Here is a 27,860-nt window from a genome sequence, read left to right as displayed (position 1 = left end):
GTAAATACACATACATACATACAACTTCCGCCTATGGAAAAATCCTTCTGAAGCAGAGGGGGAAATGCAGGAAGTGTGAGTCGGGGGGAGAATTAACAAATACTGTGTGTACATATGCTATCGTTTTAGATTCTCCGTATAAGCACACTTGCTCTCTTCTATTGTGATATGTACCCACACACAAGCATATCCAGGCAGCTCAGCTGATATTGTGCAGATCGAATGGCTTTGTTGTGTCATATCTTTCACATTCAGCAGCAGGCCTGAGAGTAGTCTGTGTCATTTTTCCCCCTAAGCGTCTTATGCTCAATGTTTATTCACATGCCTGTCCTGAGGATCTAATTGTGTAAGCGTCACTGAGTGGTAACAACATGACATGCAGCCAAATGCAACCAATAATTCAACAATTTCACAATATTTTTAGATCTAACAAAAATAGTTGAGTTTTGTAATAATTATGAGGAAGTCAAACTTGTGTTTTTTAATTGATTATCTTTCTCAAACCATGTTATTAATACAATAATAATTGTATTAATAATTATGAATTACTATTTTCATACAGTTCCATATCGAACTGTAGTCATAGAGTATGTTCTTTATTTTTAAAGAAGTAACAAGGGTAATTTCGACGGCTCTGGCGTCATTATAAACGTCATCTGGTTTCGCTTTCTGATTGGCCGAATAGGCGGAAGCGGAAGGATACCGCTCAAACAAACATGTCGGCGGTCAATTGAAAAGTTGCCACCAGTCAATTTTTAGGTAATGGTGTGTGTGTGTGAGTGTGTTTGTGTTTTATGTTTGAACTTTGCGTGCAAACCACAGGTTGACACGTTAAGTAGACGAGGACTCCACGAAAAGAGGCAGGACATTCGTTATTATCAGGTTGGTGCTTCGTCGTTGTTCCTGCTGCGCGTGAATGGAACTGAGATGCTCCTGTTAGCTGAATTAGCATGCTAGTGGAGATCGTGAATGCATCACCGGCTGTTTACGCGCATGTAGCTCACCTGTCAAGACGCTTATGTATTTGTACGCGCATATAGCTCACCTGTCAAGACGCTTATGTATTTGTACGCGCATATAGCTCACCTGTCAAGACGCTTATGACACTTCTCCAATGCCAAATATATATTGTCGATTTAAATAACTATAGGTAGTAACCATTTTTCAAATTGTAGCAACTGAAAGAGTTAATTTCAATACACACAACGAAAAAGTAATTTTAAGAATTACAGTACTTCTGCCTAAATTGTAGCGAGACTGCTTGAATGCGAAGCCACATACAAATACACTCTAAACTATTTTCTACTGGATCAATAATTCTGTGTGAGGGGACTGCTTGTCAAGCTATGTCCTATGCCATTACATCTGTGTTTGTTTTCTAGTTTGTAAACAGAAAAGTAGTTGCACCTTGCTGTAGTATTTGCACCATATGATGGCAATAAAGTAGTAATTATGGAGAGTTTCTGTTGCAGTTACATGTACAAGGAAAACATCTGGTGCATTTTTCCCCCAAAACAAACCTGGAAGGTAATATATTCTGAAGAGTGAATGTTTTTTGATAATTTTGAAATGATATGAACATGATTCAGGATCATAGTTTGCGGTAAATTTATGGTTGAAATTATTAGTATATGATAGGGATGTTTGAGCCCACTTGTTTTCAGACCACTGCCGGTACGACTATTCACTCTGAGTGCTCTCAGATACACAGTACCAGTACCTACAGTACTTTTGATCCATAAAATTTAATTGAACAAAATTTTGCATTTGTTTCTAATGCAAATGATGATTTGCCGATTTATCATACTCTCACAATATAGCACCGAATACTGCCGAGGAAAACTTACTGTCAAGTTTATTATTATTTTTTGGGGGTTTTTTTTGCCTTAAGTATCGGTGACTAGTATCTACACCCTCCAAGAGTACCGGTACCTTAAAATAAAGCTCATATGAGCTCACTCGCCCATCCCTAGTATAGGAAGTTGTCGAGAGATTGTGATATATTCTGAAACACGATTTCCTTTTCAGAAATAATGCTGATATCTGGGACTCATGTCGGACGTCGTGTATGAAGAGAAAGCCACGATGATTGCCGCAGGGGAATTGCAGTCGTTTGTCCCGTTTGGCCGTGATCACTGCAAGAACCACCCCAACGCCTTCAACCTGCAATTGCGGGAGCTGCAGCCCGCCTCTGAGCTCTGGTCGTCGGACTGCGCCGCCGGCCTGGCGGGGTCTTTGCAGGAGGTCAGCCTGCAGGAGAGGGAGCGGGTAAGACCTTGGATTTTTTTTGTTTGATTTGTTTTGTTTTTAAACACACCACGTCAGATTATTCAGATCACTTACTAGAAGACAGCGGTGTCAAACTTTGTGGGTCTTTTTAAATCGCAAATCTGAACTATTGTGTGTGTGTGGGTCTGGTATCCCCTAATCTGGCCTGTGAGCTTCGACATCTGCGAGTATTCATGGTTTCATGGAAGTGGTATTTGATTGACAGGAAAGTTGGCAGTTGAGGAAGGGCTGCGTGGAAGCCCCAGAGGAGGATGTGGAGTTTGAAGAGGAGCTTTACACGGCAGGCAACGTGGTGGTCTGGACCAAGGGCAGCCGGGCGCATGGCTCAAACATTTACAAGGCGTTCACTGTGGACAGCCCTGTGGAGCAGGTTAGTCAAGGATAATGAATTTGAATTTAAGACTCATGGTGACAGTATACATATTTTTTTTTGTTCTATCCGCAGGCCTTATGGTGTGACTTTGCTGTTCCTCAGAGCAAGAATGACGGTACTCTGTCATTACTCGGGATGGGACGATAATGGAAATATCATAATATTGCGATATTAAAATTCCCTTGATATCGTCTTTGTCATGTTGCGATATTAAAAACAATACATGTGTTCAAGGCGTGGTTGTGTTTCACAGAAGAAAAGGTGGAGCACACGGTGTGTATCCTACAGAACGGATGCGTCAACATTCACACTGTGACCGGCAAGGATTTCCTCTCGCCTCTGCCGTTCCAAGTGAGACCCACTCCTACCACGTTGTTGGTATACCTTTTTTAATGATATGTAAAAAGCAGGCAAAAAGAAGTGTGTGTGTTCTCCCGGAGGTGTCCAAAGCCTGGTCGACCAAGTTTGGACTTTTGCTGGAGCGTAAAATCACAGCAGCTGACGGACAGCTCAGCGCGCCAGGGTAAACGCTAATACATACACTCTGCACGCTCACATTTGCGCTCACATACATGTTATGTATGCAGTCAATCTCCCCCCTCCCCCCAAAACACTTTTACGTGATGTATTTATTTATTTATTTATTTTGACACATCCTGATCGTGGACTTTGTGTTCCTCCACAGCGAGTCTCTTCCCACCTTGTTCAGCATGCTGCATCCGATAGATGAAGTGGCACCAGTGGTGTGCAAACCCACAGGTAAAAACAATGCACTGTCGTGAGTGGAGCCTCAAACTTGGAGCACCACGTTCGATTCTGGTGTCCACCATGTACCTCCCAGGTCTGTTTGACTGCACTCGCGTGGAGTACATGTCCGACTCCGCCACAAAGATTGTCTTCACCTGCTGTCGGCCTTCCATTGTCGTCTCTTACGACAGTGAGCAAGGAACACACTCGGTGTGGAGCCTGCGCAGGGTCACGTGTGAGGTATGCACTTACTCTACATACACACTCAAGATGAAACGCACAATGGGGAAATTTGTAATCTGTGTAATGTCACTCACTCACTCAATCACTCACTCACTCACACAACGGCTGTATGTTAACCTCCAGCCTCTTACCTCGTCCATCAGGAGCGCTCTTCTGTGCTTAGTTGTGTCACGGAGCCCTTCACTGAACCTCTGGGCTTCCTGGCCACAAGCTTTCTTATGTCACACCTGCGCAACCACTCTCGCCTGGACTCCCCGTCCAGCAGCAAGGCAACCAGGTTAAATCCTGCTGTTGGAGCAAGGTAATAAAAATGTTAGTTGCTAAAAGTGTATGTATGGAAGCATTTAGCTGCACACGTGGATGCCAGAATGCAGCACAGCAAGCAAAGTGACACCTTGTGACGTTTTTGTCTTGCCGTCAGAAGGTTAGAGATCAATATTTGCGAGCCTGTCGCTGAATTCCAAACTGCTGCCTTTGCTTGCTCAAGACGGACAAGAACGTCAGGATACATGGCCATTAATCTAATAGACACTGAGAGAAAATGTGAGAAAGGTGGACAACAGCCGTTTTTTTTCATGGAAAAACTTTTTCCAATTTCTGAGATGGGATCCATTTTTGGAGGTCAGTCTAACTCATCCTAAAGGTGTTCTAATGGCTTTTGGCTACACCAAATTGATCCAAGGATGCCTTTAGGCCCACGCTTCATCAACTTGGAGCAGAAAATGGCCTTCCCCTAACTGTTCCCGCCAGACGTGGAAGCACAAAATGTTTCTAAGTCAGCGCCACAATTACAGTTAAAAATGACGCTTCTCAGATAACAGTTTTCATGATGTCAGAGCTTCTCAGGGTGGAAATATGTACAAGTATGATACAGAGAGGACCGATAAGGGGTCTAGGAGAACATTTTAATTGATTCAATTCATTCATTAAAGTGTGTGTCCCAATACAGTGTGAAAATCCCGGCGAGTTGTTTGTGGCTAATTTTGTCCTTGTTTTTCTTCTTCTTTTCTTTTTTTTTCGCAATACCCCTCAACAACACTCTGCACAGCCACCAGAACAGAATTCTTATGTCCTCACCAGCAATGCAAACACGCATCCATTCCCCAGGCATATCCAAGATGGCCGCTCTCAGGTAAGTTCGTTTGTATCTATTGTTTATTCACAGAAACTAGGATGGAAACCCAGTGAACGTGTTCCCCCTTTACCCACATACTTTGTAGTCGCGACCACTCTCCGGGCATGGCGGCACCGTCCTTATCGGGCGTGGCTCGCTTCAACACGACCCTCCACGCTTCGTCACCCGTGGGCCACCACCAGGGAGCGTCACACTCGCCCAACAGCACCATCAATGAGACAGTGCTGAAGCCCATCATCCCAGACCTATGCATGGAGCAGCTGTGGAGCGAGGCGACTGCTATTCACAGGTTGGAAGCTGGATTTGGTTAAAATAAGCCGTTCTTTTTCGACTCAAGTGCGTTTTTGAGGGGTTTCCTTAGGATAAGAGACAATAATACTGAAATTAAACACTCTTAGACCATCATTAGATTGTTCTATAACAATTACCAAACATTGTATGTATGTCGTTTTGTTTCAGACTCCTTATTAGAATAATAAATAAAATTATACATTTACATTATATACGACGTATCCAGTATTTACAACAAAACAATTTAATAAAAATTGTACGAGCACACTTTTCTACATGTACCGATTGAAAATATATTAATAGCAGCAAACAAAAATGTGGTGTTTTTTTAATTCTGCAATGCTATTGGATGTTGTAATAAAAAAATACAATTTATAATAATGCCTAAATATTTTGTGTGTAATAACTGTCTGAAACAAGTCCACCATTCATATAAAAAAATCATGCAATTTGGTTTGTAATGTAAATTATTTTATAGTTATGATTTATTTATGCAATCTTGCTTAGATTATGTAGTGCTGGTGTCAGAGAGTATTATCGTATCTCCAAAACAGTGGAAGTTTCTGCCAAACAATGACAATGTGTATTGTTTTTCCAGCCTGGACAGAGAGATGAGCAGCCAGGCCTCCAAAGTGTTCCTGACATCTGACCTCTGTGAGAACCGCTACCTCTGTTTCCTGGTGGAGTCACACCAGCAACTCAGGTCAGTGTCACAACACTCTGAGAGTTTGTCAGATGCGAAGTATTGTGGTTACTGCAATAATTCTATGTAGAATTTTTCCCTCGACTGGTATCCTCTCTTATCTTCTTCCCTCAGATGTGTGAAATTCGTCGAGAGCAACGACACATCTCAGCTCATCTTTGCCTCTGTGACGAGCATCGCTGCCAAAGATGCGGAGCCTCTGCAGGTGAATTGTCTTACATTCATACAGGTTAACTGAGTGCATATCGCCTGCAATTATTTTTCTTTTTCATTTGCAAATTACAGAGACCCTATTAAAAAAAAACAATTGAAAATAGTTTTACCCATCGCGACAAATTTCAACTTGTTAAAATGCGCTTAAAATAGGCGATAATCCTATAAAATCACATTGAGGAAACAAAAAGACGACTCTCTTGCTCACAAAACTTTCCAAATGAGGGCCAAATGTGCTTGCTTCAACCTGTTGGTCACGCCTACACCAACCCTAAATTTTGACTCCCCTGTACAGTATAAAAATTCTGCAATATAGCAGAGGTGCAAGTGATGAACTGTAAGATAACGCGGGATTCACTCTACTTGACATTTTTAACTTTTCTTCCTTGCAGAACATCGACGCAATGCTGGTTTTGGAGGCTTGCGGCAACCTGGTTCTCTACACGGGGGTCACCCGGGTAAGGACGACGATGAATTTGTCTCCTGAACATGTGACATTGATTATTTATTTTATTATTTATTTTGTTTTGGGTCCCTCAAGGTCAGCCAGGTGTTTGTGCCCGGCCTCCTGCCGTCTGCTTTCAGTTTGAACAACCACCGCGGTGGCCTCTACACGCCGCTGGAGCAAGTTAGCACACCTGCTAATGCTAACGGCAGGCATTTGCAAAGAATGGACGAGGTGTGTTGTAGAAACATTCGGAAAAGCAGCTGTTAATGCGCTTTTTCTACTCTGAGTCTTAAAAGAAATGTCTCACTAGATTGGTCTTAACAGATCACCAAGGCTGAGTAAATGCATTTTAAGTGTAAAAAAAAAAAAAGTGCAGGGGGCTCCCAGGCTCAGCTAAGTGTAAAAAAAAAATAAAAAAAGTGCAGGGGGCTCCCAGGCTCAGCAGCACCTCTTTAAACATGGGAAAAAAATCCCTGAAGATTACCCAATTTCCAAGATGATGTCATCGATTTTTTTTTTTGGTCAATGGCCGATGCCAATATGCGTTAAAATGTCAATCAGGCTGGCTGATTGGTCTATCACCAGCTTAAATTGTGTTTCACTGAGTCTGAGTGCCTATTAAACATTTTAAATGTGTTTCATTATGTTTGTTTTTAAAATATGTGGATGGGTAAAATTATGTGGGGGGTTTGGGGGGGGGGGGGGGGAATCAAATGGCGGTCCTGAATTTCCAGTTCTCAGCTATTATGGGTGGGTCTGCAACGTATCCTCATTGCTGAATGTGGGTTTTCACTGTTCTTGCCATTTTCCAACAACTCCCTCAGGCTGCCATGCCCTCACCAGTGTCTGAGCTAAGGGTTCCAATCATGAAGCACCACGAAGCATCTTTTTTAGAGGACTACACCTTCCAGCAGTCCATGCCCTACATCCACGCCCTGCGGGACCCCGTCAGCAACCGTGTAACTCTGGTGGGTTTTTTCTTTTTCCTTTTTTTTTAAGCCTTTAATCATCTAATGAGCATGTTTCCAGCCTTTTCATATGGTTCGTTATTAGTTCTGAATCATAGCCGCACGCAAGCTCATGTCCCTCACACGCACATTCTGAAAGCGGGTCTGCGAAGCTTTGACGTATTGTCTCCGTTTATTGATTTACCATCCGATTCCTCCAGAGGTTAATTGTTTGTCAGTCTGCCTTGCTGCTGCTCCACTGACAGGCCGGCACTTCATTTTCATCAGGGATAAGATGCGGCTGAGTGGAATAGCCACGCAGAGGAGTTAAGTGTTACAGGAAGACTGTGTCGTAGCCTGAATGTGCAATAAAAAAGAATAGTAAATGTGCATCATTTTTGACCCCTTACATGTGTTTTTGGTATACCTTAGCCCAAACAATTAGCATATGTTAAGAGTCGTATCATTTTTTCCCCCCTAAACGTTTCAATTCTCATTTCAGCTTTCTTGCGGAGCCAGTGTTCTTGAGTGCGAATTGTCTGAACAGAACTGATTCTTGTGTTTTGCACTGCATGAGCAATGTATCTGAAACAATGAATTTTATAATACTGTAATTTGTGTTACACTAGGAACTAAATAATGGCTCTATGCTGAGAATCTCCATGCCGGACATTGCAGTCTCGGAACTGGGTAAGCTTTCTTTCTTGCATGCAGGAACACACGCTACGGGTGCTTTTATAGAGCACATACCTTCTATAGATATCCAAATAATATGAACAAATGATATAACATCACTATGATATTTGCTGGAACAAAAAACCTGCATCTCCAAGTGTTGAAACTGCAATATTTCCATTCATTTTGCATGGGAAAATCATTGTTGATGTCATTATAATTCTCATTTTCAATTAATGTTGAAAAATCTGGATGTTTAAAAAAAACAAAAAAACAGTATTACAAAAAAAATGCTTGGCGCTGAAATTTTAAATTCTCATGTATTTAAATGTCCGCCCTCTAGGATTAATAATCATTATTATAGTGGTTTAATTAAGCAAACAGTGGGTTTTGTGTGTTTTTTTTTTCTTCCTGCTCTTGTACTCCAGTTGTGCCATTTAATTAATCAGCACAAACGCATCTTTTTTTTTTACTTGAAGTTAATATTCTATTAACTTCATAAATGTCAATTAAGCACACTCAAAACATATTATGAGTACATGCACAAATGTAGCAGCCTCACACATCGCTACTTTAATGAAATAAATTAAAATAACTTGCACAGGGATAATGTAGTTCATGTAAAGCAAACACACAAGAGAGATCAGCAGCCTCTCGCCCCATGGAGGTAACTACATTATGTATGATAGATTCAAAACCTCCTTTTGGCCAGATACACAGACGTGTGCACTCCCACTCACACACACTGTTCTGGCTGAGTCAGAACAGTTGGTTTCTGGAAATGAGGTTTGAGATGTGTTTTTCACTTTCTTTGGTTTGTTTTGAGGATGTCATTACGAGCTACACAAACGCACCGCTGTAATTATCACAGCACATGATGAAAAGCTGTAATTTACAATACTTAGAACAAACTACGGTAACCATTTCAACCTGTGATCCGTGAGTTCTTGTCCAGTTCATAGACACACACCAGGTGCAGTAATGCCAGGGCGAGTCATGTGTTCTTTTCCAGACTGCAAAAAATACAGTACATGGGCTGGAGCCTGCTATTACAGGATGATGTTAAACACGCGCCTCGTTACCAGCGCTGATTCATCCCCCTTTAGAGGACTGTGTGCTACATCAGTGATGTTGGATCATTTTTAGTCAGTCTTTCATACCAAGTTTGTTTAATTACAAGTGTCTTATATGCTTCAGACTTTTAGTGGGGGGTCAGAGCCCACTTTTTTCCCATAATCAATCTTGTAGATAAGGCTTTCACCCGACCCTAATGAAATGTCATTTATCTGCCTCACGGCTGACCTTTGCAATTCGTTTTGTCCAATGAAGATATTCCGGTCCACGACGAATGGGATTGGTCAAAATCAATTACCATTGTAGCGCTGCCTCTTCATTGTTTAATTTCCACTGAGGTCTCTGCTTTGGAGCACCGGAAGGTCATTTTCTGTTGTTTACCGATTTTCAAACTGAAGAAGTTCTAATATTGTACTCCTCATGTTTCTCTTTTCATTGTTTTTATTTAGTGAGGAAATGTCTTCAGGCCATCCGTTTTATCCTGCCCAAGGAAGCTGCCATGAAGGTTTGTGGACACGTTTGATCATCAGACAGCCTTGTTTTCCCACAGCACATTATGTTCAGTGTCAGTGTAAGCACCAAACATACACTTCACTTTTCACCAGAAAAAAAAACTATTCTGGTTACCTTCTTCCCTTCTTTGGAACCAGGCAGCTAAGAAAATGTTGACTTTATTGTTTGAATTCACACTTAATGGCTGGACATCAACAGAGACGCAGCTCGAGCAATTAAAAAGTCAATTTAATGTCCCCAATTTCTTTTTAGTTCTATCCATTCAAATTTTAAAAAATCACTTTAATTCACATTGTGAATAACTTTGGCTTAATTTTCGTATTTCACATATAGGTTTTGGTGAAGTGGTACACCATCTACAATGCCCCCGGCGGCACCAGCGGCCACGGCGAGTGGAACCTGTTTCTCACGTGTTTCCTGAAGCTGATGGGCTACAACACCGAGCGCCTGACCTGGACGCGAAATGTGAGTTGGTGTCCCCCCTCCTTTAATTAAAACCAAGAAGAGCTCATTCTGACCTGAAATAGTGACTCTCATGATTAATTGCAACTTGAAATAGCGATTCTCATGCCCTGTGTCTCCCCTCACAGCTGAATTTTGAAGTACCGCTCTCGCCGGTGATTGCGGCCAAGAAAGCGCGTCCCTGTGATGGAGGATCTGATGAGGTGTGTATATAAATAATAAGCGATGCTTTGTTCGACGGGTGCATCTCAATCAATTTGAATAACTTTCTTTCAAAAGTTTGAATCAAAAACATTGTACACTGTGAAACAATAATTTAAATAACTTTTTTTTTTCTTTGCAGAGTTGTTTTGCTAATTAAAGACTGAATTTGGGGCGCCGTTTTTATTTATTTTTTAAAGCAAGGACTTAATTAAACAATAGAAATATGAGAATTTAATGAATGGACATTTTTTAATATGATCAACAGTTTTGATTTCTTCAATTCACATTGTGCAGAGCAGCAAACTGTATTTTCAGTGGTGCAATTTTAATGAATGTAAATTTCAGTTTACATTTACTTTAGTAGTTGTATTTGTTTTGCAAACCTCAAGTTATTAGGTGCATTGAATGAATGAATCTTTTTAAATAATAATACATAAATCGGATTATGAGGCGCAAGAAAACATTTTCTCCAAGTTCAAGTCAACTTTACTTTCTGAACCACTAAATCGAGATTATCACAGCGTTTAGGTTGTCATGGCGCACTTGTACGACACATAAAATAGGAATTGTGTCATACAGTGTAAATCCAACAATGCTACAACACTTCCACATTCTATTCTAATGATGCCAAATAATTACCAGTTATCAAAACCACGTGCCTGTTTCCTGTTAAGGACTGGGAATACTTGCTGGGATGTCATTACCACCACCAGATGGATTCCCACCGTGTCAACAGACCAGCAGACTCAAGTGGCTTTAACGCGAAAGTCATCCCGGACGAGGAGGACCTCTCGTCGGTCTGCGACCAAATCGCTAAATATCAAGATATAGCAAAGACAAGTGTATGAAAGAAAAGCTTCTGAATTGTTCAATTCACTTCCTGCGTTCCGTGTTTGATTTCCAGGCATCGCCCCCCTCCGCCACCTTGGACAACACGGCACCCCTCTTCGCTCACATTCCAACCCTCTTCTACGTTCTGCACTTGCTCTACCAGGAGCTGCTGCTCAACGAGCTGCACCGAGAGAGGGCCTCGTCCCTCGTGTGTCTTCTGCAGCAACTTGCAAGGTAACCGCCGGTCTGTGTCTTTGTGCGTTGAATCACGTCGCCTTTTGTTGCAACTACATGAAATGGTTTGTATGCGAGTGGAGTGGAGTGTATGCTGGTGTGTATTAATTATCCAGTTTGACAAGAAGAGGTGTAGCTTTATTTCCTCACTGGGTTTGGTTTGAAAGGGAAAGTGGGATAAATACTACGTTTTTGGTTCTGGCGATTTTCAGGGTCTCTCCGTAGAGGTGGCTGTTTATGTTGTGCTTCTTCGGGGAATTCACCTAAACTAATGAGCTTCTCATCTCAGGCTGATTGGTAGTGAGAGCTTGGCACCTTCACATGGCCGCTTTCACAATCAGCATGCGGCAACGCTTGTAACAAAAACAGCACTCCATCAACAAAATTCATTCTTAGAATGCCTCCATTGACATTCAGACCGAATGTTGGTCAGCTGAACAGTTGCAAAGTCAAAATAAAATGCCATGCTTGTTTCGTTGTTGAGCCTCTCATGACAAAAGCCAGTGCTGGACAATTACACTGAAGAGCGCTTTTGCCTCCCACTCTCTGTTGTCTGTCATTGTCACCAATCATGGCGCTCACTTAACCTTTGCGAGTTTGTTTCTTGTCATGCTGAAGAGGCCTGATTGCACACCGCTCTTTGAGGGGAAACGGCGTGGTTTGTTCAGCAGAAGTACAGTCAGGACAAATATTTTAACCCATGACCAGAAGCATACAGCGGAAATAAAAAGTGTTCACACTCCTGTTCAAATTTTGGTGACGAGCAATGTTGTGTTGGCGTCAAACACGTTTTGGGATGATGGCCAAATGTTCAGTGCTTGTATAGTCTCCCATACACATATGTGAAAATGCATTACGATATGGCTGATACCCAGGTAAGAATGTCAGTGAAAGCCGACTAGAACGGCTGAAATTGATTTGGGATCATCAGGGGCACTTTCAATTGTGACTTGTGCTGAACCCCATTTAACATCCTTTTGAATGTGATTGATCATTTCTGAACCCAGCCACATCGCAGTTATACCACGGTGAGGTCTATTTTTACCCCCAACCCCTTCCCAATACGATCAAAAAACATTTAATTTGAGTTGTACATGTTATTGGCCACTTTATTGGTGGAAACATTTTTAGAATTAGTTTTTGTGAATAGTGTATATATTATATTTATAATAATAATAATAATAATAATACATTTTATTATTTTATTTATATAACCGCCTTTCAAGACACCCAAGGACACTTTAAAATGACAAAAAACACAAAACAATACGGGTTGAGCAGCGGCAGCCAAAACGCGCCAGCGTTCACTCAACCCGAAAGTCAGAAAGAAACTATTTGATATTTACTTTGAATTTTGAGAAATGTGAAAGCCCTGGTGAGGTCTATCAGCTCTCTTGTTGCGTCTATTCTGCTTTTTTCATTGCACCACATCTTTCTTTTTTTGAACTTCATTGCTACCTTTTAAAATCACTCACTTGGATAAATGAACGCGCAAAGCTGTGTGGGAGGAAGTGCTCGTGCTACATTAAAAACTATTGATTATGTGAACTTAAACAAAGGGAATGTGTCTGACTCTGAATGCATTTAATTACCACCGCAATACAAAGCCAAATGTCACTGGGAGAGGAGAGACGATTTTTGTCCTGGTTTTAAACACGCATGTGTACTCTATACACATGGGGTCGCATACAAATATGCAACGGGCACGTGCGTTTTCTTACTGTGTAATTGTCCTGGGGCCTTTATGTTTCTTGGTAAAGCTGCTGAAATCATCATCTTGTAGGTTAGCTGTCATCTTGCAGCACTTAGGCCTCTGCCTTCTCATCCTCCCCATCCTCCTCGTCTTCCTGCAGTCGTTGCATGAAGATGAACGGAAGGCAGGTGAAATATTTATAGCACGGATTGTGACACAACAATTATTCTGAGAGGGGCAAACGGACCAAGCTGAGGCAGAGATGTACATTTCGAGTGGCCGCGTGTCCAGAGATGCCATTCATTGCATGTGTAAATAATCAGTGACTCCTTTTGTTTCCTTTTATTTGAAATGAAAGGGACACAATTATTATATTATTATATATCTTTTTTATTTTACACTTTTTCACCCCCCCCCCCCCCCCCACCTGTCCTGAGTTAATATAAGCTTTTCTTTGCAGAGACCTGCAATTGGAGGACTACATGGATCTGTACTGGAGAGACTACCCCTCATTAATCAATGGATTCACAGAGAGCTACCTCATTGACCAGTGTAAGTCTTCATAATTCAACACTTATATAGTATTTTGGGCTGCAGAAATTGCCACTTTTCACACTTCTCATTTGCTTTCAGCTCTGATTGCTCAGATGCAGCATCCGTCTTTTCTGCGTGCGGAGCCTCCCTGTGTCTTCAGCTGGCTCAGTAGGTGCCTCCGAGGGGAGGATGTCCAGCCTTTCCCCTACCTGCCCGATGTCTGCCTGAGGATTCGGCTGTTGGTTTTGGTATGTCTGCTCATGTACGCAAACCCACACAAGTCATTAAAGATGGCCACAATTAAAAAAATAAATACATAAAAATGGTTGTTTTTGTATATGTACAAATAGGAAAATAGTTGTGAAGTATTTGTACATGTTAAGAGTCTGCGTGTGTGAGGCTAAAGAGTTCTGTGTGTGTGTGTGCATGCGTTGCATGGAAAGCAATTATCCAGAAAAGTGCACACATTGTAATTTGCCAGTACAGCAATTGAGTTCAACCTTTGATTCATTCAGCAAGGAACACTGCCTTCCATGTTTTGAATGATGTGAAGAGAACAAGTTTCACTTTTCTCCAATTATTTTGTGATGGTTAAGGTGTCAGCACAGATACGCAGTGGTAAACATATCTGCCTCACCATCCGGAGTTTTTGGGATATAATCTCACCTCTGACCTTCCTGTGTTGAATTTACATGTTCTCTCCGTGCCTTTATGGTTTTCTCATACTTGCTCCTGCATTCCAAAGACATGCTTGTTAGTGTTCAAATAGTTTTTATATTTGCCCTGTTGACCAGTTTGCGTTTCCTGCTCAAAAATCATACTGTAAAGAATAAAAGGGTGCAAAACTGTGAGCCATGATTAAAGGTTTCGGACAGAAAGTTAACATCCACTTTGATTGTTATCGTGTATAATTACGGCAGTAACTCTTTGCTTGCCCTCTGCATCATCAGAGTTACGCTCTCTACATCGGCGGTGACGACAAAGCCACTACGTCCAATGTGTCCAAGTATCTGGTGAAGCTCTCTGCAGGTCAGTGTGTGTACTCAATGAGCCGACATGTTAACCAGTTCGACGTGCCACCTTCATTACCTGTCAACTCCCGTGCACTGGCTCAGGAAGCAAAAATAAAGGCGTGTGATGCAATGATTTTGCTTTGAAAAGGATACTGTGATGATGAAAGCTCCTCTGGGGTATTTGATGGGGTGTTGAAAATTGCCCATTGACTTGTATTTCTTTTCTTTTTCGTATGACAGCATCCTGGCTTTTTGTTGTTGTTGTTTTTGTTCACCCAAATGCCATCATCTCCCAACACAGGAACAATTGAGCATTGAACGTGCAATTTCCACACCCATGTTTTCCATTTGCGCCCGCTGAATAGAAACAATACACCAGAGCTGTGGATGGCTGATGATGGTGCTAATTACTAAGCCCCGTTGACCTCTCTCTGTCTTTCCCTCCTCAGGCCAAAAGACCACTGAGCAGCAGTACAGAAGGTGAATCAGCTTACAGTGTTCTTAAGAGCCATTGTCATTTACATTTAACACAAACGGAAAAAGAATCCATACAACCGTGCGGTGAAGCGCTGATGACAACAATGAACAAAGAGTAATACTTTGGAGATTTATTCGATGAAACATCATAAACTACTCAATGATAAATCAATAGAAGCATAGAACAGCAGTATATTGCAAAAATACGTTTTTAATTTTGCGCCACCTTGATGCCAAAGAACTATGTTAACATGAATTGAGCTGGGTTGATCTCCTGTTAGTTTAAAAACTTAATGTATTTAAAGAAGCAGTAAGCACATCATTGCAATTTCAATCCAACAAGACATGGGGTACCTTCATTTGTCGATGTATTTTATCCATTTTAATAATTAAAATGTATTCATTAGATACGTTTTTCTGTATTCCAGACAAACAAGTATGAATCAAGTCAAATCCTGCAATGAGAGTCTGGCTGAGCAGCTCGTTGTCTGGCTCACCTCGCAAGGTTAACATCTTATTGTCTCTTTTTTTCACAGTTTTTCCGTGATTGTGTTTGTTCCCGGACGTATTTTGATGCTTTCGATTTTGCGGTTCAGGGTTCACTCTCAAGGACCTGGAGTCTGTCCCTTTTGGAGTGGCGCTGCCCATTCGAGATGCCATCTACCACTGCCGAGAACAGCCCTGCGCCAACTGGTCAGAGGAGGTTTGCCTGTTAATCGGCCGGCAGGATCGCACCAGACAGGCCCACAACATGGCCCTGGCGAAAAGCAAAACTGTCAGTAGAAATAGGAGTTGGTCATCATTAGCATGGCGTAATTATACTTCATCAAGTCACTGTATGATTCTGTGGCATGTGTGTCCAGTCTGTGGGGTCTAGTTTGTCCTTGGAACCTCCCGCGACCACAGAAGCTGACGAGGATGAGGACGGCATGTCGGACATCATCCAGGAGGTACCCGCGGTCGTTGAGCACGGCGCGCATCCGCAAAGTATCATTCAAAGTAAATGTTATCTCACACACTCAATAGGTCACAGGACTGATCTGGAGTCAGGATTTGAGAGTCCAGGAGGTCCGCAGGCTCCTGCAGAGCTCCAAGCCAGTCCGGGTCTGCGTCGTCCAGCTCCCAGAGGTCTCAGATCATGAATACATCGAGGAGAAAGAGAATAAGCGAGTCCCCTTTGCCTGTGTCATTGAAGCAATAAATACTATCTGTCATTTAGTCCTTTTAACACCCTCTTCATCATCTTGCACCTTTTCCAGACTCCTTCAGCTCTGTCAAAGGACCATGTCTCTCCCAGTGGGAAGGGGCCTGTTCACTTTGTTTTCCTACCAGCCTGTGCCCACTGAACTTTTAGCCATCCCTAAACTTAACCTCACAGGTAATGAATGCATGTAGTTATGGTTCCAAGCTTGAATGCGAATAGCAATAATTCACAAATTCCCACATTCATATAATGACCTATACCAGGGGTGTCAAACTTATTTCACATTGTGGGCCGCATACGGCCTCGGTAGATGTCAAGTGGGCCGGACCATTAAAATTATACCATACTATGCTATAAATAACTAAAATATCATGTCTTTCCTTTGTTTTGTTACAGTGAATTACAAGAACATTAGGAAAATGTTGACATTTAATGAACATGTTTTACAAAATATTTCATGAAACACCAGATTTCCTTCGACAAATGTGCAATTTACCTTTATCATTCACTTATATGCATTGCAACTCATCCCAGTGTACAAAGGCACAAAACATTAACAAGTAATTGGTATTGAAAAATATAGTCATGCATTTTAAGATTAAACAAGATTTATCAAAGGATTTTAAAAAAACATTTACACATGTGCATATAAAATCTAAATTTAATCCCTGCCTACACATTACAAACTAAAGAGAAAACGGTGTGCCTCCTATGGGATAATCCATGAATTGCATCTTATTAAAAATATTCATTCCATGTCTTTTGTGCATTTTTAAATTATCCCGTGGGCCTGATCGAACCTCCTCGGGGCCGGTTCCGGCCCGCGGGCCATATGTTCGACACCACTGACCTATACTATAAACACTATAATGTGTTGGACCTCCTTGCATGTAAATTCAGGTAACGTGGCTGCCAGGGGGAGCTCAGACATAAACATATGAACTTGCTTCAGTCAAAATATTGATTCATTTTGATATTACTGAGGATGCGCATCGTTCAAGATGTTGCATGCTTTTACGCGGCCCAGGTCGTGCCCCGCCCAGGAACACCATGGTCGACTTGAACAGCGGGAACATTGACGTCCCTGCCAACATGCCCAGCTGGCCTAGCTTCCACAACGGTGTGGCTGCCGGACTCAAGATTGCACCCGCGTCGCAGGTGAGTATCCACACAGGCTTATGACATGTTCTCCTGACCATGCGAAAAGAAATTAAGCTGCACTCCACTTGTGTGTTCAGGTGGACTCGGCTTGGATCGTCTACAACAAGAACAAGAACCAAGAGATGGCCAATGAGCATGCTGGCTTCCTCATGGCGCTGGGCCTCAATGGGCACCTCACTAAACTTGGGACACTCAACATTCACGACTACCTCGCCAAGGTGTATATGACTCAGTATAGTACATCCAGGTTTCACAGCACTTGACTTTTTCCACATTTTGTTACGTTAGAGCCTTATTGGGAGATAAAAAAAGACCCCATCTTAACTCGACCATGTCTTTGTCAGGGCCACGAGATGACCAGCATCGGGCTCCTACTGGGCGTGGCAGCGGCCCGACTGGGCACCATGGACGTGTCGACCACTCGCCTACTCAGCATACACATCCCCGCCCTTCTTCCTCCTACCTCCACTGAGCTGGATGTCCCACACAACATTCAGGTATTACCGGTATCCAGGAATGATGCTCTGAGTTTTCTGCGATCGAGTAATCCATAATTTTACACGGTTAATGGGGACCAGAAAAACCCCCCGCAAAAGGTGAAAACCGTGAGGTAGGGTAACGCTCGAAGTAGCAGGGCTGTATGCTGGAGTTCCTTGAGCCTGGGTTTTTTTAGTGATCTGGTATTTGCTTTGATTTTTTGTTTATTTTAATCAAATACACTTTGCCCTACAATCTGTAGGTTGCTTCTGTAATTGGCATCGGGCTTGTGTACCAGGGAACGGGACACAGACACATTGCTGAAGTTCTTCAGTCAGAAATAGGTGCGTACCTAGTTGTTAATTGTCTTGCCACGTCATTCACACTTAATTGTGTCCAGGTAATATTTCTATATATGTGTGTTCATTTCAGGCCGACCTCCAGGTCCGGAAATGGAATATTGCACAGACAGGGAGTCCTATTCTCTAGCTGCAGGATTAGCTCTCGGAATGGTTTGCCTTGGGGTAAGGCACATTGAAACATATTATATCATGTTAGACAGCACATGTTTCTGTACATAGAGTATGTACATTAATTCATACTCCAATAAATGCAAAATCTGCAAATTTATACTGTGCATAAAAAAACACCGATACATATATACCACAATCAAACCCTTACGGTACACGTATACAGTTGAGGTACATGTATAGTTGAAAAATGTCAAGCATGTTGCTAAATCATTGCTTTTACAACCTAATTTGCCGTTCTACCCCGTAGCAAGGCAGCAACCTGATTGGGATGAGCGACTTAAACGTTCCGGAGCAGCTGTATCAGTACATGGTCGGGGGCCACCGCAGGCCCCCGGTCGGAGCCAGCAGAGAGAGACACAAGTCTCCCAGTTACCAGATCAAGGTACACTGAATGGATTCCACTGAGGGAATCTGTTGCGCCCTTGAACGACACGTTTTTTTTTTGTATGCGTTTCTCTTTGCAGCGTTAGCATACTGGCTGATCTGTATTCATGGTTGTTTTCAGGAAGGCGACACTATCAATGTGGATGTGACCTGTCCCGGGGCCACACTGGCGCTCGCCATGATCTACTTGAAGACCAACAACCGGTGAGAAAAGTGACCTTTGTGTTCATGTTCAGGTCCAAGCTCACTGTCATCACTTCCGTTCAGTGGAGAGGTTGCCGCCATGAAGAGCGTATTAATACTCTTGTGGTCTTTCCAGGTCCATCGCTGACTGGCTGAAGCCTCCAGATACTTGGTTCCTGTTGGATTTCATCAAGCCGGAGTTTCTTCTGCTCAGGGTTCGTTAGAGCAGCATGTGAAATATTTTTTTTTCTTTTTTTTACCCCCACCGCCATCAATAACTGTTTACCCTCTCCTTGCTCCTTCAAGACGCTGGCCAGGTGCATCATCATGTGGGATGACATCCTCCCAAATACGGAATGGGTCAAAAGTAACATACCTCAGGTGAAAAAACACAAATAGGTCATATTTATTTATTTGATTCATTCATAAATTTATTTATATATATATTTTCTTCAAAATATTACTCAGATCATGAGGGGGAATCATTTGGACTCACCAGAAAGTGTTAACTTGGAGACGTGGATGTGAGTGTCTGTCTTTACACAGCAATCCCCTGCTATTATATTCGTGGGAGATAGGGACCAACTTGCACTGCTGCTCTTGTACAACCCCGAAAACAAATGGCTTAAAGATGTTTTGAGTTAGAAAAATTGTGAAACTGCTGTCAAATGTAACTTGGCCTGATGATGATGTTTTTGATTGAAATATCTGTACAATGTCAGGAAATACAACCTCCTAATGTTGACTAGTTTCACATCTTTACAAATGCTAAAGTGTCTTAAAACTCTTATGTGTCATAATCTGGAATGCATTTCAAGTTTTTTTATTTTATTTTAAATGCTGATGATGAATGAATGAATGAATGTTCTCCACATTTACGTGGTGATATTTCCTACTTCCCAGTCAAGTGCAAGACTACATCACAGCCGGAGCTTGTATGGCACTAGGCCTGCGCTTCGCCGGATCTGCTAACTCGGATGCCTTTGACTGCCTCTACGAATTTGCCAAGAGCTTCATGAAGGTTATGTCCTTTTACGGTTCACCCGCTATGGTAAGTCGTTACGCATGTAATCATCACATTGGGTTTGCATCCGCCACCATCCACTTGTGGTTCCCGCAGGAGCCGGGCTGCTACAACATACAGACGGCGTTGTCCATGATTCTACTGTCCATGTCCATGGTGATGTCCGGCACAGGCAACCTGAAGGTGCTGCAGCTCTGCCGCTTTCTGCACTACCGTACAGGCAGCGAGATGAACTACGGCTTTCATATGGCTCATCACATGGCCCTTGGCATGCTCTTCCTGGGAGGGGGGAGGTGAGACGCCAACACGAGCACACACATGATGCCAATACAATGTTACTCCAGCTATTCACAAGGATCGGAATTGAGCCCGACTGCAAATCACGAAATTCTGCAATTGACGCCCTCCTAAAATGGTTTATGTCTTACGGATGCCACAAGGTGGTGGCAAAGAACTACTTTTGTCTAAATAAAGCTCCTCATCTTACTCTACTGTGGCTGCCTGAGGCGTTATAACCATCCCCATGTATTATACTGCCAGATAGGGGCCAAACAACCACAATTAATTGTGATGCGCAAACTGTGTAATTCATTACATTTTATTGCTTTAATCCTGTTACTTTATTTTTTATAAAACGCATTATTAGAGAGTGCAAAAAAAACAACAGTTTTTTGGGGTGGCTGTAACAGATTAAAGTCATTTTCATTTATTTCAATGAGGAAAGTTGATTAAAGATGTCACTCAAGATACCTCCACTATAGTTCCTTTGCCTTATTATTCAAAAAGATGGTGGCAAAGCACTACTTTTATATACTGTAAATGACGAAGGCGACCTCACACACCTCGTTTTTTCAACATTCTGATTTGTCATACAAGCGTGAAAAAAAAAGTTGAGCACTGTTAGTATTAAACCTTTCAAATGTGCTACTTTAACTCTGCTAACAAGGGATGCAGGAGTCTTAGTCTGTTACTTCCGGTCCCTAGTTTTTCCTCTGTTTTGTAGCCAAAGATGGATCTCACTCACTTTGTATAGCATACAAATCAACACAATAGAGGTTGAATATACTTTCCGTGTTATGCATGCTGGCGAAAAGTCACAATGGACCTAAAGGAGCCAGTAGCCGTCATCAGATGAATCTTTTATTAATTAAACCTTGCTCACGTTTAGTTGAAAGCTATTTGAGCTGATAAATGCAGTTTGAATGTCAGGCATTACCGCAGGTTACTGTGGGGGTCCGCAAAGTCATAGGTTGGGCTCAACACTGAATCTTGTTATTGTTTCATTTGTCTCCTTTTCATTCAGTCTAGTGCACATTCGTCATAGTCGCTTTTGTTGTATTATCACTTCATCTCGTCTCATTTTTCCTCACATTTGTTTTTCCATGTGCTGCTTTCTCCCTTCTTCTGACCTCTAACCTGTCACACCCGCCACTCATTTTCGTTGTAATTTTTACTGCAGCTAGAATTTATTTATATTTGCAGTGGAACCCCACTAATTGCGGGTTATGTGGGCAGAGCCGCATTTATATAAAACAGAAAACATTTATGTTAAGGGAAAAGGTTATGTCTCTAGATAAATACATCCAGCTATAATCCATAAACACCCTTTTCCCTAAAATGTCAGACATTTTCTAACATTTTTTAAATATTAAAAATTGCTGTACTCTGAACAATCCACTACTTTGCTGGTCTCTGCTTTGCTTGCTTGCTCCTTGTTGTGCAGTCGCCACCACCCTCTCTCCACTTCCGTACTTCTGGTAAAATAAGAGCATTCAAAAACTAACTTCCTTCTTAAGCATCCTGTCAGAGGAGGACTGGGCTACTGAGAGAGAGAGAGAGACGTATTCTAATGAGCTGCGTTACTTTGTGTGTTATATGTTCCTGCAGAAGAGGTTTTCGTGAGCCATGTACTGTTCTGTTGTGCTGATTTTCCAAGTGTGTTTGAACCCACTGCTGTTGCCAGCAGCCTGTGTGTGGGCCAGGGAAAGACGGAGACAGACTTGATTTGCTGGCTAGCTGAGAATCGTGTTTTTTTTTTAAATGGAATTAGGTAAAATGTAACAACTGAAGCTTCAGAACTTTTCTCCCAAAGTACATCCATAAATACATCCTTACTGTCAGCGTTATTTAAGAAGAACAGTACTCTACCCTTACTGTAACATGCACTTGTCACACTATGGTTGGTTTTGTGGTTTGTGGTTCCGTTTCGATATTACAGGTGTTGCGATGGAGCTCTGGCGTTGCGACTAAGTGAGGGCTCGTCTGTTTGCAATTTTCCGAAAACAAGGCGACCGGCGTCATGGACGACATCTAAAAACTCAGATGTTCACCCCTCTGTCTCCAGTCGACAATATTGCTTGCACAAAGCCACCACTCTCTAATTTTAACAACCCCCCGCCATAGTTACAGGTATATTTGCACTCCTGGAGGTAGCGCCACTGAATTACACTTTGTCAATTATTGTAGCGGATCCCTCCATGTGCTGCATGCAGCAGCAACATTGGTTAACGTAATTGACCCCTCAACCCCACTCATGACAAGTTTGCCCAACAGTCGCATTTGTGACGCTTACCAGAATCACCAACTGTTCTCACCTATCGCTCTTTGACACGATCGCGCTTGCTGCCAATGAAAATGTCAGACCTCATTTTCCCTTTTAAAATCATTCAACGATCTGAAAAAGAAGGCAACGAAATGTAAAACTTCACTCTCCCTTTTCCAGTGGAAAAAAACCCACATTGCCATCAATTGTGCTAAGCTGTGCTCTCAAGGATGCCATTTAATGTCAACAAGCCTTTAACTGGCGATTAGTAAATGTCACCTCACGTGTCCGAGTTACATGCACTGACTGACCCCCCCCCATCCTATTTTTTCATCATCATAATAGCTCCTTTAGTCCAAGTACACACTTGAAACAAAACAGCAGCAGCTATTATGATAGAGAGGCTGGATAGCGGCTCGTGACGTCAAGAGTTATTTTCAAAACAAAATGAGACGGCGGCGGTCCGACTCGAAATGGGATGTGTACACTTCCTGCGCCTGTTCTGCTTTCATGCACATTTGTGGCAAGAATTGATGGTTGAATAATGGTTACGTTTTTTTTTTTTTTTTTTTTTAAATGTATCAGGTTCAGCTTGAGCACCTCCAACTCGGCCATCGCCGCTATGTTGTGTGCCCTCTACCCTCACTTCCCCTCACACAGCACGGACAACCGGTGAGATAAACACACCAATTAAAAAAACAAACAAACAAAAATAAACAGCACTCATAGCACAGAACGTAAACATTTGTTACCTGTAATATCACTTTGCAAACCTTGTTATAAAATCCCGAGTACTCCCCAAAAGTTTAATTATAAATCTGAGTTTCTACATGCCCAAAATTAAATCGACTTCATGTTGTCAAAATTCCAACATGTTCAAACTGAAGTGCATTTTAAAACCGATATGTCAAGGTCTCGCAAGTGCTCCAGATGTCGAAGACATAACACGTTCTTGCCCTCCATTTTCTTTTTCTTTCTTTTTTTTTTTTTTTGTTATGTGGATATTCCGCAGGTATCACTTGCAGGCACTGAGACATCTCATTGTGCTGGCCGCCGAGAGCCGCCTGCTGGTGCCTGTTGACGTCGACTCCCTCAAGCCTTGCTACGCTCTCCTGGAGGTCACCTACAAGGTAAAAGAGAGCATCTTTGACTCATTTCTATCACATCATTCTTCCTACTTCCCCTTTGTGGTTGCATGTTCCTGGTGGCACTTCCCCAAAGGTGAGCAAGTAATGTGCTTCATATGCTGGTTTCACTTCATCCACTCAACTGCCACAAAATCCGTTATCTATAGGGCGACGCGGACAAAAAAATGCCTCGTTATATAAAACGCTGGTGTTTTGTCTCTGCTGCCATTTTTTTGTTTGTCCCGTCGTGGGGCATTAAGACCGCTGTGCTTGCACTATTTGGCTTGCCTTACACCATTCACCAGGCTCTTATTTCCTCACATGCGTAAAAATAATCAGGTTACACCCATGTTTTGTTTTTTTGCATGTAGAGCTTTCAAGCTGTGATACTAATGTGTCAGCAACAATCAGAGCATTGTTGCTGATGTTTAATATTACAGACCCCCCATCCACTGTAATGGAACAATGCTCACTTTTAAATGACGGTTATCGTAATGGTCTTTAGTTTGCAGTGGTGTACGACTACTTAGCATTATACTGAGAGATCTTTTCGAAGATTTTGATTGCCTAGTGAAACGCTGTCATTGCAGAAAACGGATTGGTATGACGAGACCACGGTAGAGCTCATGGCTCCCACTATGCTGCCTGAGCTGGACCTCCTCAAGCAGGTAAAAAAAAGAGGGGGGGTGGCTACGTCACAACTGGACTCATGTCATTATAATTTAACATTGCGCCCTTATGTTCACTTTGGCAGGTTCGAGTAAAGGGTCCTCGTTATTGGGAGCTTTGTATTGACTTGGTCAAAGAAGTGCAGCATCTCAAGTGAGGAAGATGTTAAAAAGCTGCTTTCCACAAAGGGCTCATTGACACTCTTTGTTTGGTGGGCATAGTTTAAACAATTGTTTCTGTCCCGACGTTCAGGTCTGTCCTCTCCAAGGACGGCGTGTTGTACGTGAAACTCCGAGCCGGACAGTTGCCCTATAAGGACGACCCCCAGGGTTGGAAAAGCCTACTGGGCTCTGCTGTCAACCAGCGCAGCTCTGGAATCAGAGCCTTTAAGGTAATTTTGCCAGAGTATTGCAGAAAAAGAAACAATGTTTGGTCTAAGTTGAGAGCACAGGAAGCCACCCAAAATGGACTGCTTCGGACCAAAATGGCTGCCTTCGTTGCAATTTCAGGCATCAGTTCTTGAGACTTTTTCGTCACCATTTCCTGTCAATTGGTCAAGCTCGTGCTAGGGTCGAATTGTTTTTTTTCTCAAATTTTCTGGGGTGGGGCGGGGCTGTTAGTGAGTTTTTACGGCTGTGTTCAGATTCCCTCAAATATCGAGGTGCACATGTGCTTTTGTACAGTTAGCAAGTGGAATTTGATCACAATTTCATCCCAATGTCTGGAATTTAACTTCATCTATTCTCAAAAATATCTTTTAACCCCACACAGCAAGTTTTAGCGCCAAATTTTCCTCCCCTATTTGAACACAAATCGAATCCGGAGCTGTGATGGTCAACCATCGGATGTCACATTTGGCAGTTTACACCAAATTGTAATCTGGGTTCTCTTCAGGCCCACTGAAATGCATGTCAACTACTTTTTTTTTTTTAATTCTCTGTTCTTTACCTGATGGGTTTCATTTTAGACTCCACACTTGAAAATGTTAGTTCTACCGGATTAAATTATTTATCATCCAAATGTCACTAATTGCCCATCGTGTGTGCGCACAGCTGGAGGCCATCTCCACCTTCACCTCGGAGCCAACCCTGCTCTCCTTCGCGGAGTTCTTCTGCAAGGCGCCCGATGGAATGCAGCACGTGAGTCGGTGCTATTCCCCCCCCCCCCCCCCCACCACCACCACCACCACCACCACCAGCAGGTGCAGGCAAGGTGTCTGGACCGGCCTCATCCTCATGGTGGTGCTAGACATAAATGTGCTGGTTTGTGTTCTTTGAGCTTCACTAGAACCTGTATAGCACCCCCGTGTGTGGAAACATTTTTTGAGAGTAAAAATGATTCGACGTTGTGGTACTGGAAGGAACTCAGAGATGCGGTTTCTTCTAGTTTTTTCGTATATCATGTATACTTGATTCAGTGAGCATTTCAATACATTGGCATCATAATTGACTTAATTGTTTGGAGATGACGCTGACCATGATGCAGTCGAAATTGTGTCATTTTGTTTTCCAACAATGTTTGATTGAATCTTGCAAACATACCCGAGTTTGTTGAATCTTTGCGCACGTCTGAATGTGGCGTGACTTGTAGTCGCATCCGGATTGTGCAAATAGCGTTTTAATCAGCATACCACGTCAAGATGCAAGAATATATCACGAGGCCTTGGCTGTCCTTCATTTGTACGGGAATTATGCAGTAATTCCTCTGCGTGAATGAAGAATAAATAATGTACAAGTTTCACACCGTTGTATGCTACAGTCGACCAATCAAGGCAGTCATTGACATACCTTGGGTAAGGACCGGGCCCAATTGCGAATTTCCTTGAACAATTGACACTCCCCTCATGGCGATTATCGTTTGCCATTAACATCTTACAGCTAGGCGCATACACAATGGGACGGTTAAGTTACCTCGATAAACTGTGGGATATTTTTGCAGCCAAAGGAAACGGTGGCGCTGTTCTCAGCCATGTTGTACGAGTGTGTGGCGCAGGAATGTCCGGAGATGCTGCCCACGTACATCGCTATCCAGCAGGTAAACGCATTGACGCACCCGCTGGTCCGACATCGCTCGCGGCAGATCTCGAACGGAGTCTCCTTCTTTTTAGGCGGTAGGCGCTCTTTGCCGTGGCGAGTTGCAGCACAGCTTCGCCCTGTGGCAGATGCGCCTGGTGGTGGAGCTTTGGGATAGCAGGTTGCTACGGCGTCCCGGCAACTGCCACGACGCGCTACTTTCCTCAGAGTTTTTACCGGTCATGAAGAACAAGGTGGATGTTGCGCTGGACAGCTGGCTCAAAGGTAAAAAAAAAGCCTAAATGGCTTAAGAGGAGGAATGGTGGTACCTTTGTCCGCTCTAAGCTTTGTTTTTTTTCTCACCAAAGTCAAATTTCCCGTTTTAGGAAATAACCTCCGCCATGGTTTATAGGACAAGCAAATGACAAGGACATTCATCAGCCAAAACAAGTTTTGCTTTGATGTGCATTTTCTCTTCCAGACAACAGCTCAGCGTTGAAGTCTTACATTGGCAGCAAGGCTCTCCCCGATGGTACCCGGTCGCCCATGTTGGCCTGCTTTCTGGTTTACCGCTCTGTCCCCTGCCTCAGGAACAAACTCACGCAGCTTCAAGGTAGGCAATTGTTGAAGGATGCTATCGGTGTGCGGGTTTTCGTCATCTTGATTTGAAAAAGCTTAGCTACCAGCATTTATCGGTATTCTCAACACCACACTGCTTCCGCACGTCACCTGGCAACGGAGGCTCACTGTGCCACACCCATTCACGCGATGTGCGACCACGATCTGATCAACGCTACTCTTGCCATCTAGTGGTGATTTTTCAAACTGCAATCATTTACATAATCGGGGTTTTGCAAACGTAGTTTCACGTTTTGGCATTGAATTAGTTCAATTGCATCCTTTCCCCCCCTTTAGGCTGCGCTTCACTCGGGCACTTGTTGTCCAGCAGCAGCCAGTTGGGAATCCCACTCAGAGACCTGCTCAGGCTCGCGCCGGTCCTGCTGAAGGCTGAAACAGGCCCATATATGCAACTTGGCTTCCCCTTGCTCGCACACTGAATCTTGAGTTCTCTCAAAGCCTTATAGTCCGTTCCTTTCTGCATGTGTTACAGGTAACCTCTGTGGAAATCTGATTGGAAATAAAGACTTTTGTAATATAATGTTTCTATGTCGGGGTTTTTTTTTTTGTAAATTTGAATGTTTTTGGTCAAGATAATGAAGAGCCTGCACGCATTTTTATATTTGTTCCTGGTCCGGTCCCCTGACTGCTGCGGGTGGGGGGGAGGGATGTCTATTGTCAAAAATATATGCTACTACACACAAAAAGTTTGGGATTTAGGGTTTTCAGGTGAAATTTCACAATGACCCTGAACTACCTTTACAAGTGAGCTTAATTTGAACTCATTCATTCATCTTCCGAACCGCTTGATCCTCACTGTGGTCGCG

General features: G+C 42.7%; 1 protein-coding gene across 4 annotated transcripts; it reads left to right on the top strand.

Annotated features, from left to right (window-relative positions):
* Positions 1-688: 688 nt before the first annotated feature.
* On the top strand, positions 689-27,574 carry anapc1 (anaphase promoting complex subunit 1). 4 transcript variants are annotated; one of them, XM_052080332.1, is made up of 52 exons: positions 689-882; positions 2,029-2,268; positions 2,495-2,659; positions 2,735-2,777; positions 2,916-3,013; positions 3,103-3,185; positions 3,348-3,421; positions 3,504-3,649; positions 3,796-3,953; positions 4,701-4,784; positions 4,873-5,076; positions 5,677-5,781; positions 5,896-5,986; positions 6,387-6,452; positions 6,536-6,673; positions 7,267-7,410; positions 8,019-8,079; positions 9,588-9,643; positions 9,985-10,116; positions 10,242-10,316; positions 10,992-11,114; positions 11,222-11,382; positions 13,536-13,627; positions 13,709-13,857; positions 14,560-14,638; positions 15,072-15,102; positions 15,528-15,604; positions 15,696-15,874; positions 15,963-16,049; positions 16,126-16,477; positions 17,331-17,461; positions 17,542-17,682; positions 17,809-17,961; positions 18,204-18,285; positions 18,374-18,465; positions 18,722-18,856; positions 18,980-19,062; positions 19,178-19,256; positions 19,348-19,422; positions 19,510-19,565; positions 19,945-20,092; positions 20,162-20,358; positions 23,193-23,279; positions 23,620-23,737; positions 24,325-24,402; positions 24,489-24,556; positions 24,656-24,794; positions 25,456-25,542; positions 26,342-26,437; positions 26,511-26,700; positions 26,897-27,028; positions 27,331-27,574. In XM_052080332.1, exons 2-52 carry the CDS (start codon positions 2,053-2,055, stop codon positions 27,471-27,473), a joined length of 5,979 nt encoding a protein of 1,992 aa, XP_051936292.1. In that variant the 5' UTR covers positions 689-882; positions 2,029-2,052; the 3' UTR covers positions 27,474-27,574. The 4 variants fall into 4 exon arrangements, 1 of the variants encoding a protein (XP_051936292.1); XR_007964813.1 differs by lacking the exons at positions 25,456-25,542; positions 26,342-26,437; positions 26,511-26,700; positions 26,897-27,028; positions 27,331-27,574 and having other exon boundaries at positions 23,620-23,828; positions 24,656-24,733; XR_007964814.1 differs by lacking the exons at positions 24,325-24,402; positions 24,489-24,556; positions 26,342-26,437; ... (1 more) ...; positions 26,897-27,028; positions 27,331-27,574.
* The last annotated feature ends 286 nt before the right edge of the window (positions 27,575-27,860 follow it).

Source organism: Hippocampus zosterae, chromosome 11, assembly GCF_025434085.1.
Source record: "Hippocampus zosterae strain Florida chromosome 11, ASM2543408v3, whole genome shotgun sequence".
In the NCBI taxonomy this organism is placed as follows: Eukaryota; Metazoa; Chordata; class Actinopteri; order Syngnathiformes; family Syngnathidae; genus Hippocampus; species Hippocampus zosterae.
This window is presented reverse-complemented; position numbering and strand designations above follow the sequence as displayed.